At 43.7% G+C, this 15,848-nt stretch overlaps 1 protein-coding gene across 1 annotated transcript; it reads left to right on the top strand.

Moving 5' to 3' along the window:
* The first annotated feature begins 2,172 nt into the window (after window positions 1-2,172).
* Window positions 2,173-6,878, top strand: vax1 (ventral anterior homeobox 1). The gene is made up of 3 exons (XM_055162864.1): window positions 2,173-2,386; window positions 5,787-5,974; window positions 6,375-6,878. Exons 1-3 carry the CDS (start codon window positions 2,173-2,175, stop codon window positions 6,876-6,878), a joined length of 906 nt encoding a protein of 301 aa, XP_055018839.1.
* The last annotated feature ends 8,970 nt before the right edge of the window (window positions 6,879-15,848 follow it).

The following is a 15,848-nucleotide window of genomic DNA, read 5'->3' as shown; positions in this document are numbered from 1 at the left end:
AGAAATTTATATAAAAGAAGAAAACAAAGAAAAAAGCCTAGAAATAGAGATGAAAGTGAAATGGTCGGGTTTGGGTGAAGCTGTGGTGAAGTCGAGTGAGGAGGGTTGGAGGTTTGGTTCTGTGTGAAGATCAGATCTGCTCAGACTCAGACGAGACTGAACCTGCGGAGAAACATCACGCACGCTCCAAACTCTCCGACCCGCACGGAAAACTCTGCGGATTTACGCCGGAAAACCAGGAGCGGAGGCGAGGAGACGGATCCCGGATCAGGGAGGAGGCAGCGTGACGACTTCTCAACACTTTGGACCAACTTTTGGACAAAAACCGAGCTGGAAAAATAAAAACGAAGACACGGAGACGAGGACGAGAAGAGAAGAGGACGACAACAGGCTGAGGCACCAGACTGAACCTGCGCAGATTTTAGAATTCCGAAAAACAGATTTTAAGACAATTTTTAGATTTTTTCACATTTGAAGAATTTTCCGGTTTAATTTTGAAAAAGATTTACGTTTTTTTGGAGATTTTTTGGGACAAGTTGCTGACGTACGGATCAAAACAAGGCAATTATTACATTTATTCAACCTGAAAGCTACAATTACTCAAGTGAAATAAAACAAACTTAAGATTCTAAACACTGTATGGATTTTTAAAAGTACAAAATTTCACTTATTTTCAAAGCAGGAGCCGGAATTTCTTTGTGAATGATCCACGTTTGAAGCCGGAACGTGCAGAAGAATTTCAATCATCCACTGCTGCGTAACAATTTTGAAACTATATTTGAACAGTTTTCGTTTTGACATTGGGAGAATTTTGGATTTGGGAGCAAACGGAGGAAACTGAAAGAGAAACAGGATTTTTAAAAAAGCAACAAAACTCCCAGAAAATTCCCAGACTTTTTGTTTTTGAATCCAGACACGTTTAAATTTATTCAGATTTCTTAATGTTTTGTTTTGCCAAAGATGTGAGAACAGTTCAGGATTTGTGAAGTTGAAATCTAAAATGTGATTGTGAAAAGCGGCAGCGTGTGGGAACATGGAGCTCGTTAAAACCTGAGAACGTGACCGGAAAACCAAAAGGACGGACGCACGGCTCAGGTCCAATGAATAAAGACTTTTCCCGTTTGGAATTTTGTTTCTTGTGTCTGGAAAATGTTCGACAATTAAACTGTCAAACTAATGAAGGTCTGGAGAAAGAATCTTACGGAAAAACAGAATTCCAATTTTTTTTTAGACAATTGTGATTTTTTTCTAGTGGGAAAAGATTTGAAAGTTTGGAAAATCTGCTTGGAAATGATGAATCTGTTTTAGTTTTTTAAATAAAACAAGGACAAAAGCAACAGAACTCACGATCAGAAAAGAGCAAATGTTAAAAAATTTAAACAATTTATGGAAAAGTGGAATTTGACAATTTGCAAAAAAATCTAAAATGTGGATTTAAAAAAGGTAAAAGTGATTTGAGACGAGTTTCCTGATGATTTTAAATCTGTTTTTGTCTCGTGTGAAAAAAGAACTGAAAATTAAACAGGAACAAGCCTCAAAATCCTGACGAAACCTGAGGAGCAACAAAAGTCCAAACGGAAATCTGGATCAGGACAAAAGACTCAGGACAAAACCAGGTCTAAACCAGGTCTGAACCAGGACTAAACCAGGACTAAACCAGGTCTAAATCACGACAAAACCAGAAAATCCTGACGAAATCCGAGGAGCAACAAAAGTCCAAACGGAATTCTGGATCAGGACAAAAGACTCAGGACTAAACGAGGCTTGAACCGGGACTAAACCAGGTCTAAACCAGGTCTAAACTAGATCCATCTGTAGCTCTGGAACTCAGGAAGGCTTCACTTTAAAGCCCGACAAAACTCAAACCCAGGACAAAAGTTCACATTTTAAATCTGTTTTTGTTTTGAAATTAAAACCTGAAATTAAAGTGGACGAGTTTGTCGCAGTTTGGCCCAAAAAAGGGATTTTTTGTGGCTTGAAATGATGTTTTTTTAAATGAGAATCTGGAATCCCACCGGTGTTTTGTAAATGACAAGCAGAAGATTTTTCCCTGACGTTTCCTCAGAAAAACGAGACACTTTAAAATCACAAATGTTTTGACAAATTCACTGAAAAAGTGGATTTCAAAGCTTCAGTTTCTGGGACTGGTTTTGGAGGTGAACGTCTTACACGATGGAGATGAGGTTCAGCTCGGATCTCGACCCGGTTCTGCTCAAGTCCAAGTCCAAAGACCCGACCAAGAACCCGGCCCTGAAGAGTCCCGGTCTGGATCCCGGTCTGGACTCGGGTCTGGACTCGGGTCTGGACTCGGGTCTGGACCGGGAGCGCGGGCTGAACACCAGCGGCTCTGTGGATCCTGAATACTGCCGCCGCATCCTGGTCCGAGGTCAGAGCTCGTTTCACTTTCACCTTGAAACACAGAAAAACACAAACACACGTCACAAACGTTTACGCACAATTTAATTTAAAACTTTACATTTTTCATTTCAATCCAAAAACATTTAACACAATAGTCGAGGTTTGAGAGAGAATCTCAGAGCAGCGAGAGGCTGAGGCCTTCAGAGCCTCTCGCTGCAGGAAACATCTCCAGGAAAAATCTCCAGGAAAAATCTCCAGGACGTCTCCAGGACGTCTCCAGGATGTTTCCAGGACGTTTCCAGGACGTTTCCAGGACGTCTGCTTGTCCAAAAAACATCACCTCCTGTTTTTAATTGTTAATCACCATGACAACAGAGTCATCGATCTGAAACTCAGAGACAAAACATGTGAGAGCAAAATAATCATGATGATTAAATCCAGGTTTATAATTAAAATAAAAACTGAAATTTTAAAACAGCTGCAAAAGTTCAGGTTTGTGAAATATTTATGGAGAGAAAATCCACAGAACAATGACCTGGAGTTTTAACTCTAGTGTTTTAACTCTAGTGTTTTAACTCTAGTGTTTTAACTCTAGTCTCTAGTGTTTTAACTCTAGTGTTTTAACTCTAGTGTTATTGACTTATTCACGTACAAAAACAACAACATTTGACCTCAGAAAATTCAGGAACAATCTGACACATTTAGAAAAACTAAACCCTACAATTTTACAGAAAATAAAAAAAAATAAAAAAAGTGAAATTTGGTTCAGATTAAACGAGACGTTTGTAGAAAATGTGACGCGATCGTCGTTTCTGTCTGTAAAATCTGCAGAGTCGGAGATAAACTCGGCCTCATCGGCTCTGACTCAAAAATAATCTCTGGAAATAATTAAATTTCAGTATTTGCTGTAGAATAATTCCCCCCGAGCGTCTCGTTTATTAAAATCTAAATATTTTGAATTGAATATTTGTTTGAATCATTTCGACCTTCACCGTCGCACAGACCCCAGCACCAGTGACACTTTTACTCTTTATTCTTCTCCAACTCCTGATCAAAACGTTTAGTCCGACACAAACGAGGAACGAGACGACAAATCTGAGGGTTTAAGATTCTGGGGGTTAAATATGAAATGAAATTAAATTAAATCAAATTATGATTAAAAATAAATAAATATCTCGTGTGGTGAAGATGTTGGAAAAACCAGAACTGCAGCGTCTCACCAAGAAACTCTGAACTCAAGCCAAGACTGAACCAGAACTAAACCAGGACTAAACCAGGACTAAACCAGGACTAAACCAGGACTGAAACCAGGACTAAACCAGGACTGAACCAGGACTAAACCAGGACTAAACCAGGACTAAACCAGGACTAAACCAGGACTAAACCAGGACTGAAACCAGGACTAAACCAGGACTAAACCAGGACTAAACCAGGACTAAACCAGGACTGAACCAGGACTAAACCAGGACTAAACCAGGACTAAACCAGGACTAAACCAGGACTAAACCAGGACTAAACCAGGACTGAACCAGGACTAAACCAGGACTAAACCAGGACTAAACCAGGACTAACCAGGACTAAACCAGGACTAAACCAGGACTAACCAGGACTAAACCAGACTAAACCAGACTAAACCAGAACTAAACCAGGACTAAACCAGGACTAAACCACACACCAGAGACCGGACTGAACCAGGACTAAACCAGGACTAAACCAGGACTAAACCACACACCAGAGACCGGACTGAACCAGGACTAAACCAGGACTAAACCAGGACTGAACCAGGACTAAACCAGGACTAAACTAAACAGACTAAACCAGACTAAACCAGACTAAACCAGGACTGACTAAACCAGGACTAAACCAGGACTAAACCAGGACTAAACCAGGACTAAACCAGGACTAAACCAGGACTAACCAGACTAAACCAGGACTAACCAGGACTAAACCAGGACTAAACCAGGACTAAACCAGGACTAAACCAGGACTGAACCAGGACTAAACCAGAACCAGACTAAACCAGACTAAACCAGGACTGAAACCAGGACTAAACCAGGACTAAACCAGGACTAAACCAGGACTAAACCAGGACTAAAACCAGGACTAAACCAGGACTAAACCAGGACTAAACCAGGACTGAACCAGGACTAAACCAGGACTAAAACCAGGACTAAACCAGACTAAACCAGGACTGAACCAGGACTAAACCAGGACTAAACCAGGACTAAACCAGGACTAAACCAGGACTAAACCAGACTACCAGGACTAAACCAGGTCTAAACCAGACTAAACAGGACTAAACCAGGACTAAACCAGGACTAAACCAGGACTAACCAGGACTAACTAAACCAGGACTAAACCAGGACTAAACCAGGACTAACCAGGACTAACCAGGACTAAACCAGGTCTAAACCAGGACTAAACCAGGACTTAGAAAAACATTATACTGAACCAGGTTGCAGCTGTGAGGCTAAAGTGAGATGTATTAACTCTAGAGAAGTGACTCTAGTGTTTTAACACTTGTTTATTAACTCTAATGTTTTAACTCTTATATATAAACTCTAATGTTTTAACTCTTATATATAAACTCTAATGTTTTAACTCTTATATATAAACTCTAATGTTTTAACTCTAAAGTGAGTTGAAGTTTCTCGTGTGATCGACATAAACTCCATCAGCCCAAACTCAAACTCACTCACACTTTAAACACATGTCGCACCTGTCGGCACCTGTCAGTACCTGTCAGCACCTGTCAGCACCTGTCAGCACCTGTCAGCACCTGTCAGTCAGTCAGTACCTGTCAGCACCTGTCACACCTGTCGGCACCTGTCGGCACCTGTCAGCACCTGTCAGTACCTGTCAGCACCTGTCAGTGCACCTGTCAGCACCTGTCGTCGGCACCTGTCGGCACCTGTCGCACCTGTTCACATCTCACATCAACTCGGGCTTCAGATTTTCATTTTCAACTGAACAACACAAACATTTACAAAAAATATTTCTGAAGTTTGTTTGATGTGCTGCCCCCAACTGGACGAACAGAACCACAGACCAGAACTGAACCAGAACCAGACCAGGACCAGACCAGGACCAGACCAGGACCAGACCAGGACTGAACCAGGACCAGACCAGGTCTTGTTCTTCCATCATGCACCTCTGTTAGTCTTGATCTAATGAGTTTTAACCAGTTTTCTCTGCTGTGACGGTTTGAGCGGCGTTTGAGCGGCTTCTCCTTCACGGCGGCTCTGGCCTTGTTTTGACAAATACCTCTAATTTATGCGCATAATTTAAATACAAACGACCATGAAACCAAAAGAGAAACTCCCTGAGCTGCCGGGGAATCATCAGACCTCCTCAAACTTCAGCTCCTCCTCTGATCCTCCTCTCGTTCACTCCTCTCCTCCTCCTGTCTGACTCTTGTGGTTTTTCAGATGCGAAGGGCTCGATCCGGGAGATAATCCTGCCCAAAGGCCTGGACCTGGACCGGCCTAAACGGACTCGGACGTCGTTCACGGCGGAGCAGCTCTACCGTCTGGAGATGGAGTTCCAGAGGTGTCAGTACGTGGTGGGACGAGAGCGAACGGAGCTCGCCCGCCAACTCAACCTGTCCGAGACCCAGGTCAGACCACAGGACACAGGCCGGGGTTAGTCTTGGTCTAGGGTTAGAATGAGTTTAGACCAGGTGTAGACCAGGTTTAGACCAGATTAGACCAGGTTTAGACCAGTTTAGACCAGATTAGACCGGGTTTAGACCAGGTTTAGACCAGATTAGACCAGGTTTAGACCAGATTAGGCCAGTTTAGACCAGGTTTAGGCCGGAACACACTGGTTTCAGTCCTGGTTTCTGAGGGGACCTGAGATGACTGGAGTGAGTGTTCTGAAGGTGGGTGGGCTTTAAAAACACAGGAGCACTTGAGGAGCACCACCTGATGATGTCATGAGGTGGCTGATGTTATTTCCTGTGTTTTTGCTGACTTCCTGCGTCAGACACACTGACGTTTCCCGTCGTGTTTGTTCAGGTGAAGGTTTGGTTCCAGAATCGTCGGACGAAGCAGAAGAAGGACCAGGGGAAGGACTCGGAGCTCAGGTCGGTGTCGGAGACGGCGGCGACCTGCAGCGTCCTGCGTCTGCTGGAGCAGGGCCGTCTGCTGACCCCGGGACTGACCCCGGCCCTGACCCCGGGCCTGACCCCGGGCCTGACCCCGGCCCTGCTGCCCCACTGCGGGGCCTCGTCCGTGGGCTCGGCGCTGAGGCAGCACTCGCTCTCGCTCCACGCCGGCTCTAACTCTCCGGCGGGGGGCAGTCCCCCGCGGCCGGCCTCCGCCTCGGCTCCGCCCGCGGCGCACGGCCTGTTCGGTTTCCCCGTGCCCTCGCTGCTGGGGGGCGTGGCCTCTCGGATCTCCGCCCCTCTGTCTTTGGCGGGAAACCTCCACGAGCTGTCGGCGCGTTACCTGAGCTCGTCTGCGTTTGAGCCGTACTCCAGAGGGACGGGGAAGGACGCCGACAAGAAGGGGCTGGACTGACCCCGACCCAGGACCTGAGCCCCAACCAGGACCTGAGCCCCACCCAGGACCTGAGCCCGGTCTGACCCGGGGCCGTGGACCTGGAGGACTGGACTCGGGGAGGAGGGGGGTTCTCTTCATGTTCTTGTGTCTGTGTCTGTTCTGCTGTGGAACTGAAACTGTCCGAGGAAACTCAAACTCAAAGTCGTTTAAACCGACCGCGCTCGCCGCTCCACAGACCCGCTCTGCCCAGTCGCCACGGAGACGCCCGTCTGCGCCGCCCAACGGGAAATCACCTGAAAATCAAACCAAAATCATAAAAAGTTTGGGAATTTTGGGGTTTTACATTTCCACAAATTCACAATCAGTAAAAATCATCCAAAACCAGATTCAGATTCAAGAAAAATAAAGACGAGCGAACGAGGAACAGACGACACTTTACTTTTACTCGAGTATGTGCACCGACACGTCAACTAAAAATATTACTCAAGTAGGAGGAAAAGTATTCTGCTGAAAAAGTACAATTTCTTTAAACCGACTGAGATCTTCCACCTCTGAAAACGTAAAAACACAAAATATTCACCCAGTAGTAACTTGTTTAGTTGAAAATAATTTTAAAATATAAAAAAGCTGTTATTATTTTCTTTAGACACAGACAGTCCTCTGGTTTGAAAAAAGACTCACTCAAAAGATGTTGTTTTTTTTTTTTTAATAATTTGGTTTTGGACAAAGCACAAATTTGACCAATAATTTCAAAATCCTCAAATTTTCTTCCGACATTTTGATTTTAGGCTCTCAAAAAATATTCAGTTTGATCAAAATTCTCAAAAAAAAAAAAAAAAAAAAAAAAAAAAATTACAATTGAAAATGGATTTGATAAAAAAAAATTTTAAATCTAAAAAAATTTAATAAAATGATATACCCTGGAATTCACTCAAATTTGCGAGATAATTCTGAATGTATTTATTGCAAATGTTAAAATTCAAATTTGAACCCAACCAAATTTACAGGTTTTTCCAGGGCCCATTTTCCATTTTTCTCAGATTTTTGTGTCGGATGCCCTTCCCGAGTGAAGCAGAACGTGTGTCAGTGAAGCGGACTGAAGCGTTGAGCGTCTGGGTTACAGGGCGACTCCACCGAGCCACAAAACATCCACCACAAAATCACCTCACTCCTTTTCTTTTGGGAACTGCACCAAACGAAGAGAGAAAAACTGAGAAAATCTGTCAACAGTTTTTTACGAAATTAAAATTTTGGTCACACGTTTCCTCTTCCTCTTCTCAAGGCCACGACGACAAACAAAAACAACAAACCCCAGAAACCGTCGCACGTTTAACCAAATCCAACGCACAATTCTGAAATACAAAAACACATTTATCACAATTTATCACAAAAATCTATTTAAATGTTTTTTTTTTCCCCATATTTTTTCTTTTTTTATTTGGGGGTTGCCATGAGAAGTTTGTTTTACACTGGTTTAGACCTGGTTTAGACCTGGTTTAGACCTGGTTTAGTCTTGGTTTAGACCTGGTTTAGTCCTGGTTTAGTCCTGGTTTAGTCCTGGTTTAGACCTGGTTTAGACCTGGTTTAGTCCTGGTTTAGACCTGGTTTAGACCTGGTTTAGTCTTGGTTTAGTCCTGGTTTAGTCCTGGTTTAGACCTGGTTTAGTTCTGGTTTAGACCTGGTTTAGTCCTGGTTTAGATCTAGTTTAGTCCTGGTTTAGTTCTGTTTTAGACCTGGTTTAGTTCTGGTTTAGTTCTGTTTTATTCCTGGTTTAGTCCTGGTTTATTCCTGGTTTTAGTCCTGGTTTAGTCCTGGTTTAGTCCTGGTTTAGTCCTGGTTTAGTCCTGGTTTAGTCCTGGTTTAGTCCTGGTTTAGTCCTGGTTTAGACCTGGTTTAGTCCTGGTTTAGTCCTGGTTTAGTCCTGGTTTAGTTCTGGTTTAGTCCTGGTTTAGTCCTGGTTTAGACCTGGTTTAGTCCTGGTTTAGTTCTGTTTTAGACCTGGTTTAGTTCTGGTTTAGTTCTGTTTTATTCCTGGTTTAGTCCTGGTTTAGTTCTGTTTTAGACCTGGTTTAGTTCTGGTTTAGTCCTGGTTTAGTTCTGGTTTAGTTTTAGTTCCTGGTTTAGTCCTGGTTTAGTTCTTTTAGGACCTGGTTTAGTTCTGGTTTAGTTCTGTTTTAGTTCTGTTTTATTCCTGGTTTATTCCTGGTTTAGACCTGGTTTAGTCCTGGTTTAGTCCTGGTTTAGACCTGGTTTAGTCCTGGTTTAGACCTGGTTTATTCCTGGTTTAGTCCTGTTTTAGACCTGGTTTAGTCCTGGTTTAGACCTGGTTTAGTCCTGGTTTAGTTCTGGTTTAGTCCTGGTTTGAAGCTGTTTCACATTTACTCAAATCCACCAAAAACTGTTGTGAATATTTATCACAGTTTATCGCAAAAATGACCATAATGGTGAATTTATCGTGTTGTGTTCCACTCGTCTCGTCGTGACTCGTCGTCGTGGCTCGTCGTCGTGGCTCGTCGTCGTGGCTCGTCGTGACTCGTCGTCGTGGCTCGTCGTGACTCGTCGTCGTGGCTCGTCGGGTTCAATTGTGGAGTCGTTGACGGTTCGTCGGCTCCGAGCGCGCGCAGAACAGAGGAATTAAAAAGTGTGAAAAACGCTGGAGTGAAACAGAAATAGCCTGAAGTGCGGCACAAGGACACAGCCACACGTTACAAACACAAATATATTTTTAAATCTCCAAACCAAATGTGAAGGAAAAGTGTATTTTCAGTGTTTTGTGTGAGTTTTATTGGGAGGTGATGACAGGATCCTTGAGCCGCGCGTGTTTTTACGGCGCCTCTCGACGCCACAATCGCGGCCTCTTCTGCTTCATTTGATTGTTGAGGAAATAACAAGTTTGTGCCGCAGCATTTTCAGAAATCTGCTCAAATTTAAACCGAAACTAAATAAAAACGGGAAAGTGGAATGTCCGAGGTCTGCACAAGGCCGGGAGAAAAACCTCTTTGTGACGAGCGGAACTGCGCGCGCTCACAAAGCACTAATTAGCCGCTATTTTCCCGCGGCGCCGATAATTGTGAAGCAAATGTGTCTCTTTTGTGCGGCTCCTGCGTGAATGAGGCGCCGCGCGGGAAACGGCCGCTCGGCTGCGCGGCGCACGAGCTCCGCTCATCGCTGCGCCTCTAATGGAAATAATGAGATTTCAGAATATTTCAGGCCAATATTTGTAAACAGTTTATGATAATGTGGCTCAGACGGAGCCGCAGATGCTGCAGGAGCCGCAGATGCTGCAGGAGCCGCAGATGCTGCAGGAGCCGCAGACGCTCCCACATTCTGACGCGTCCACAAAGTTTTACACCAAAAACAGATTTTACATTTTTAAATTTAACCAACATTTCAATTTGGAACCAACGTCACAAAACTCAAACCTGTCAAACACTGCCCGAGTTTAGACCTGGTCTAGATCTGGTTTAGTCCTGGTTTAGTCCTGGTTTAGTTCTGGTTTAGTTCTGGTTTAGACCTGGTTTAGTTCTGGTTTAGTCCTGGTTTAGTTCTGGTTTAGTTCTGGTTTAGTCCTGGTTTAGTTCTGGTTTAGTTCTGATTTAGTCCTGGTTTAGTCCTGGTTTAGTTCTGGTTTAGACCTGGTTTAGTTCTGGTTTAGTCCTGGTTTAGTTCTGGTTTAGTTCTGGTTTAGACTGGTTTAGACCTGGTTTAGTTCTGGTTTAGTCTGGTTTAGTTTGGTTTAGTTCTGGTTTAGTTCCTGGTTTAGTCCTGGTTTAGTTCTGATTTAGTCCTGGTTTAGTCCTGGTTTAGTTCTGGTTTAGTCCTGGTTTAGACCTGGTTTAGACCTGGTTTAGTCCTGGTTTAGTTCTGGTTTAGTCCTGGTTTACTCCTGGTTTAGTCCTGGTTTAGTTCTGGTTTAGACCTGGTTTAGTCCTGGTTAAGTCCTGGTTTAGTTCTGGTTTAGTCCTGGTTTAGACCTGGTTTAGACCTGGTTTAGTTCTGGTTTAGTTCTGGTTTAGTCCTGGTTTAGACCTGGTTTAGACCTGGTTTAGACCTGGTTTAGTCCTGGTTAAGTCCTGGTTTAGTTCTGGTTTAGTCCTGGTTTAGTTCTGGTTTAGACCTGGTTTTGTTCTGGTTTAGTCCTGGTTTAGTCCTGGTTTAGTTCTGGTTTAGTCCTGGTTTAGTCCTGGTTTAGTTCTGGTTTAGTACTGGTTTAGTCCTGGTTTATTTCTGGTTTAGTCCTGGTTTAGTCCTGGTTTAGTTCTGGTTTAGTCCTGGTTTAGTTCTGGTTTGATCTCAGGTCCAGAGTGAAATGTTTTGGAAAAATAATCCTGCATTGTGATTGGCTGTGGCAGCTGTCAATCACATTTACTCACAGTTAAACGTTTAAACGACTAAAGACGTATTTTTCTATTTAAAATCACGTCTGTGGAACATTAAGGTTAAACTTTTATTTAGAAGAATATTTCAACTTTGACACTTTGGGGAAATTTAAAGTTGTGTTTTTATTGATTTGAACTTTCATCATTTTCAGAGGTGGAAAAATCTGATAAAAACTAAATTATTATAACAAATGGATTTATTTTTCAGTATTTCCCTAAAACCCAAACACAAATCTTTACGTAGAAATTCTCAAAATGTTTAACTCTTATTTTAGTCATTTTCTGAAAACATAAATTTTACTTTGGTGACATCAAAAAGGAGAAATTCTGTAAAATCGTCTTTTCGTTCTGTCACGTTCTGACGTCGTTCCTCGTCATAAATCTTCCTGAAGACGTTCTACACTCGTCCCTGCATGTCTGAATCATCTAGCGATCTCTACTGGGTCCTGTTCAAACCCGTACGAGGCTCCGCCCACAAGCCCACGCCCCCCACACGCCAAAAACCACGAAAACACGACACGAAACTGAACACAGCAAATGGACAAACCTGATGTGCTCTGAAGGGGGAGTGACTTAGCTCAAGAGAAGGTGATTCAGAGCGACAAAAACAAACATGAAGCTTTTATAAAAACACTTCATCTTCATCTGTTGTTTTTAGGTGAATAAAACATTTAAAAACAATAAGTCCAAGTTCAGACGGCAGCGTTTAATGATCAACAACAAAAAAACAACAATTTATTTATTATTATTTTTCTCCAAAACCAAAATTTAAAAAAAAGATAAAGATTTGGGTTTTTTTTTTTTCAGTTTTTAATTTTGTGTTTAAATGAAAAATGGAAAAACGGATAATGGACTAAACCAGGACTAAACCAGGACTAAACCAGGACTAAACCAGGACTAAACCAGGACTGGGACTGAGGTGCGCCCACGTAAACTGTCAGGTGATCCAGACTCAGACCAGGACCAGACCAGGACTGAGACCAGGACTGAGACCAGGAACAGGACTGAGACTAGGACTGAGACCGGGACCAGACTGGGACTGAAACCAGGACTGAGACCACAACCAGACCAGAACTGAGACCAGAAATGAGACCAGGACTGAGACTGAGATGAGACCTGGATTGAGACCGGGACTGAGACCGGGACTCAAGCCAGGACCAGGCCAGGACCAGACCAGGACTGGGATCAGAACTGAGACCAGGACTGAGAGAAGGACTGAGGCCGGGAGTAGACCAGGACTGAGACATGGACTGAAACTAGGACCAAACCAGGACCAGACCGGGACTGAGATCGGGAACAGACCAAAACTGGGACCATGATTGAGACCAGAACCAGACCAGCTCATTCCTTGGTTTAGTCCTGGTTTAGTCCTGGTTTAGTCCTGGTTCAGTCCTGGTTCAGTCCTGGTTCAGTCCTGGTTCAGTCCTGGTTAGTCCTGGTTTAGTCCTGGTTTAGTCCTGGTTCAGTCCCGTTCAGTCCTGGTTCAGTCCGTTATCCGTTTTTTCCATTTTTCTTTGAAACACAAAATCAAAAACTGAAAAAACAAATCATTATCTGTTTTTTTTTTTTTTTTTTTCATTTTGGTTTTGGAGACAAATAATGAAGAATTGTATTTATTTTTTCTTATTTGTGGTTTTATTTTGAAAATCAAATGAACGAAGGACACACAGATTCTTCGGGCTGCAGTCTGAACGTAAAACAAACACGATGATCTAAAAACGAGACGTCACAGTTAAAACCGTAAAAAAAAATAAAAACCTCGTCTCTAAGAAAATATTTAAGCAAACCTAAAAACATGAAAAACATCTAAAACTTTCCCGTGAAACTCTGAGCGTGTAAAGCGGTGGACTCGGTGGCGGACTCGGCGGACTCGGTGGACTCGGTGGACTCGGCGGACTCGGCGGACTCGGCGGACTCGGCGGACTCGGTGGACTCGGCGGACTCGGCGGTCTGGGCAGCGGTCTCTGTGTTCGTTGACGGTTTGGTGCGATTCTTTCCTTTTTTTCGTACATTTGTGTCTTTTTATTGAATTTCCGCTCTGTGTAAAATCATTGTGAAATCGTGTGTTTTGGAGAGAAAAGAGGAATTTGTGGAATCAGCCTCCAGCCTCGAGTCTGAAATGTGTTTGGAAAAATGTGTCCTGATGCGGAGGCGAGAACCGGACTGTGCAAAGGTGTTTCTGAAATGAGAATTTGAAATCTTTATTTTATTGTAAATTATTCTGTTTGTTGGACTCGTGTGGGTGAGTGCGCGTCTTTTGGACCTGTTTTTGTGACTCGTGAAATGTGCGGTGAAAATGTGAAAAATGTTCTGTAAATGAAGAAATTGTGTTTTTTAAATTTCTTTTATAAATGTCTCTATAAATTCAGAATTTGGAAACAATCTCAGTTTTTTTTTTGGTTTTGTGATGACGCAGTTCAACAGTGACTCAGATTTTACACTTTCAGCTCTCGGTTTTACGTTTCCAACACTCGACGACGTTGTGTCTGGGCTTAAAGCTGCACTCTGGAACTTTCCCCTCTCACCTTCAGAACGTTTGTTTTTAAAGTGATAAAACCTTTAATAATCGTGAGCTGCTGTTTCGATAAATCACCAAGTGGATTTTTTGGTTTATTTGACCCAGTTATTTTAGGGTGAACATATTTCCATTGGTGAAAACCTGGACACCTGATGGGGGGGGGGGGGGGGGGGGGGGGGGGGGGGGGGGGGGGGGGGACTAAACCAGGTCTAAACCAGGACTAATCTTGGACTTAAGAGAGAAACGCCGAGCAGTTTGTCTGAACAGAACCATCGGGCAAATGCCGCGTTTACGTCTGTGAGGAGCTGAGCCGCTCCTGCGTCACCTCCAGCCCCACACGGACTCCTGGGTCAGTCCTGGGTCAGTCCTGGTTTAGTCCTGGTTTAGTCCTGGTTTAGTCCTGGTTTAGTCCTGGTCAGTCCTGGGTCAGTCCTGGGTCAGTCCTGGTTTAGTCCTGGTTCAGTCCTGGGTCAGTCCTGGTCAGTCCTGGTTAGTCTGGTCAGTCCTGGTTCAGTCCTGGGTCAGTCCTGGTTCAGTCCTGGGTCAGTCCTGGTTCAGTCCTGGGTCAGTCCTGGTTTAGTCCTGGGTCAGTCCTGGGTCAGTCCTGGGTCAGTCCTGGGTTAGTCCTGGGTCAGTCCTGGGTCAGTCCTTGGTCAGTCCTGGTTTAGTCTGGTTCAGTCCTGGGTCAGTCCTGGTTCAGTCCTGGTTTAGTCCTGGTTTAGTCCTGGTTTAGTCTTGGTTCAGTCCGTGGCGTAGGCAGTTTGATATAATCTCAGGTTAACGGGCAGGTGCGGTCCTGTCCTGGCAGGTGCGGTCCTGTCCTGGCAGGTGCGGTCCTGTCCTGGCAGGTGCGGTCCTGTCCTGGACTCTGTGCTGTCGGCTCCATTATGGAACAAATGAATCTTCCGTTTGTTTCATAAAGAAGGAGGAAAATAACAAAAGGACGACAGCAGCAACAAGTTTGAAGAAGGAAGTAAAAGTGTTGCACCTGTCGATCCTGTCGGAGAAAAGTGTATAAAGTTTGTGCTGAGGTTTTACAGACTTAAAACAGACAGAATAATTATAAAATATAAAGTTGATACTTGGTGGATTTCACCTGTCGCAGGTTATTTTTAGAACATAACACCTGTGATAAACGAGGGACACTGTCCCTCACCTCAGCCTGAGCACCTGGACTCACACTCACACTCGTCTCGACCGCGACGGAAAACAGAGAATTTCTTGTCCAAGTCGTTGTTAAATGTTCATTTGTGCTTCTGTATGTTTCAGACCCACTGTTTGTGTCTCGCTCCTTCTGAGTCACAGACGAGAGACGCTCAGTTTAATGAACGATACTGAAAACCCGGACATGACGCAAAATACGGACACGTCCAGAGAAAAACGGACGTTTGGTCGACCTGAGTTATTTCGTTTCAGCTTCAGAAAGTCGTTTGTGCGACACATTTGACTTTTAAATGTTTGTGTTTCTTGGGTTTTTGAGGTATTTTTGAGCCATAAAATCACTAATAACCAGGACTGTGCAAAAATATAGAAACATCAGTGTTTTTAATCAATACAATATCGATATCGTGGGCTATTCGATATCGATATATTGCCAAGCAGAGGCGGCACTACGATTAGGCAAAAGTAGGCAGCTGCTTAGGGCCCCCAAACCTGGAGGGGCCCAAACCTGGAGGGCCCAAACCTGGAGGGCCCCAAACCTGGAGGGGCCCAAACCTGGAGGGGCCCAAACCTGGAGGGGCCCCGAGCCGCTGCCCTCAGAGTCACTATCGGCCCCGGGGCCTCAGAACAGTTTGATGACATTAAATGAGAGAATTTTACTTTTAAACAATAATCATAAGAAAAAGACTCATCATCACATGTGACGGACGGAAACAAAAGTTTGTACCAGAAAAATAAAACTTGTGTCAGTTGTGGCTCGTCGACGACTGTGGGTAAAAACAGACAATAAATAAATTAAACAAACAAAATAAACAAAAAACTGTGAATTACAGCGAAGTCCCCAAACTGTGACCAACACGACCTTTTACTTTATTTGACTCTATATTTTATTTAGTTTCAGTTTTGTTGTTCAGACGAAGAAACTCGTTT

Source organism: Boleophthalmus pectinirostris, unplaced genomic scaffold, assembly GCF_026225935.1.
Source record: "Boleophthalmus pectinirostris isolate CB_2022bp ecotype Guang Dong unplaced genomic scaffold, ASM2622593v1 HiC_scaffold_5, whole genome shotgun sequence".
Taxonomy (NCBI): domain Eukaryota; kingdom Metazoa; phylum Chordata; class Actinopteri; order Gobiiformes; family Gobiidae; genus Boleophthalmus; species Boleophthalmus pectinirostris.
This window is presented reverse-complemented; position numbering and strand designations above follow the sequence as displayed.

Excerpts from the sequence above, each read along its gene's own strand:
- vax1 (XM_055162864.1), top strand. The coding sequence starts at position 2,173 with ATGGAGATGAGGTTCAGCTCGGATCTCGACCCGGTTCTGCTCAAGTCC. Across the intron at positions 2,387-5,786 it reads CCGCCGCATCCTGGTCCGAG|ATGCGAAGGGCTCGATCCGG; the intron begins GTCAGAGCTCGT and ends GTGGTTTTTCAG. Across the intron at positions 5,975-6,374 it reads TCAACCTGTCCGAGACCCAG|GTGAAGGTTTGGTTCCAGAA; the intron begins GTCAGACCACAG and ends GTGTTTGTTCAG.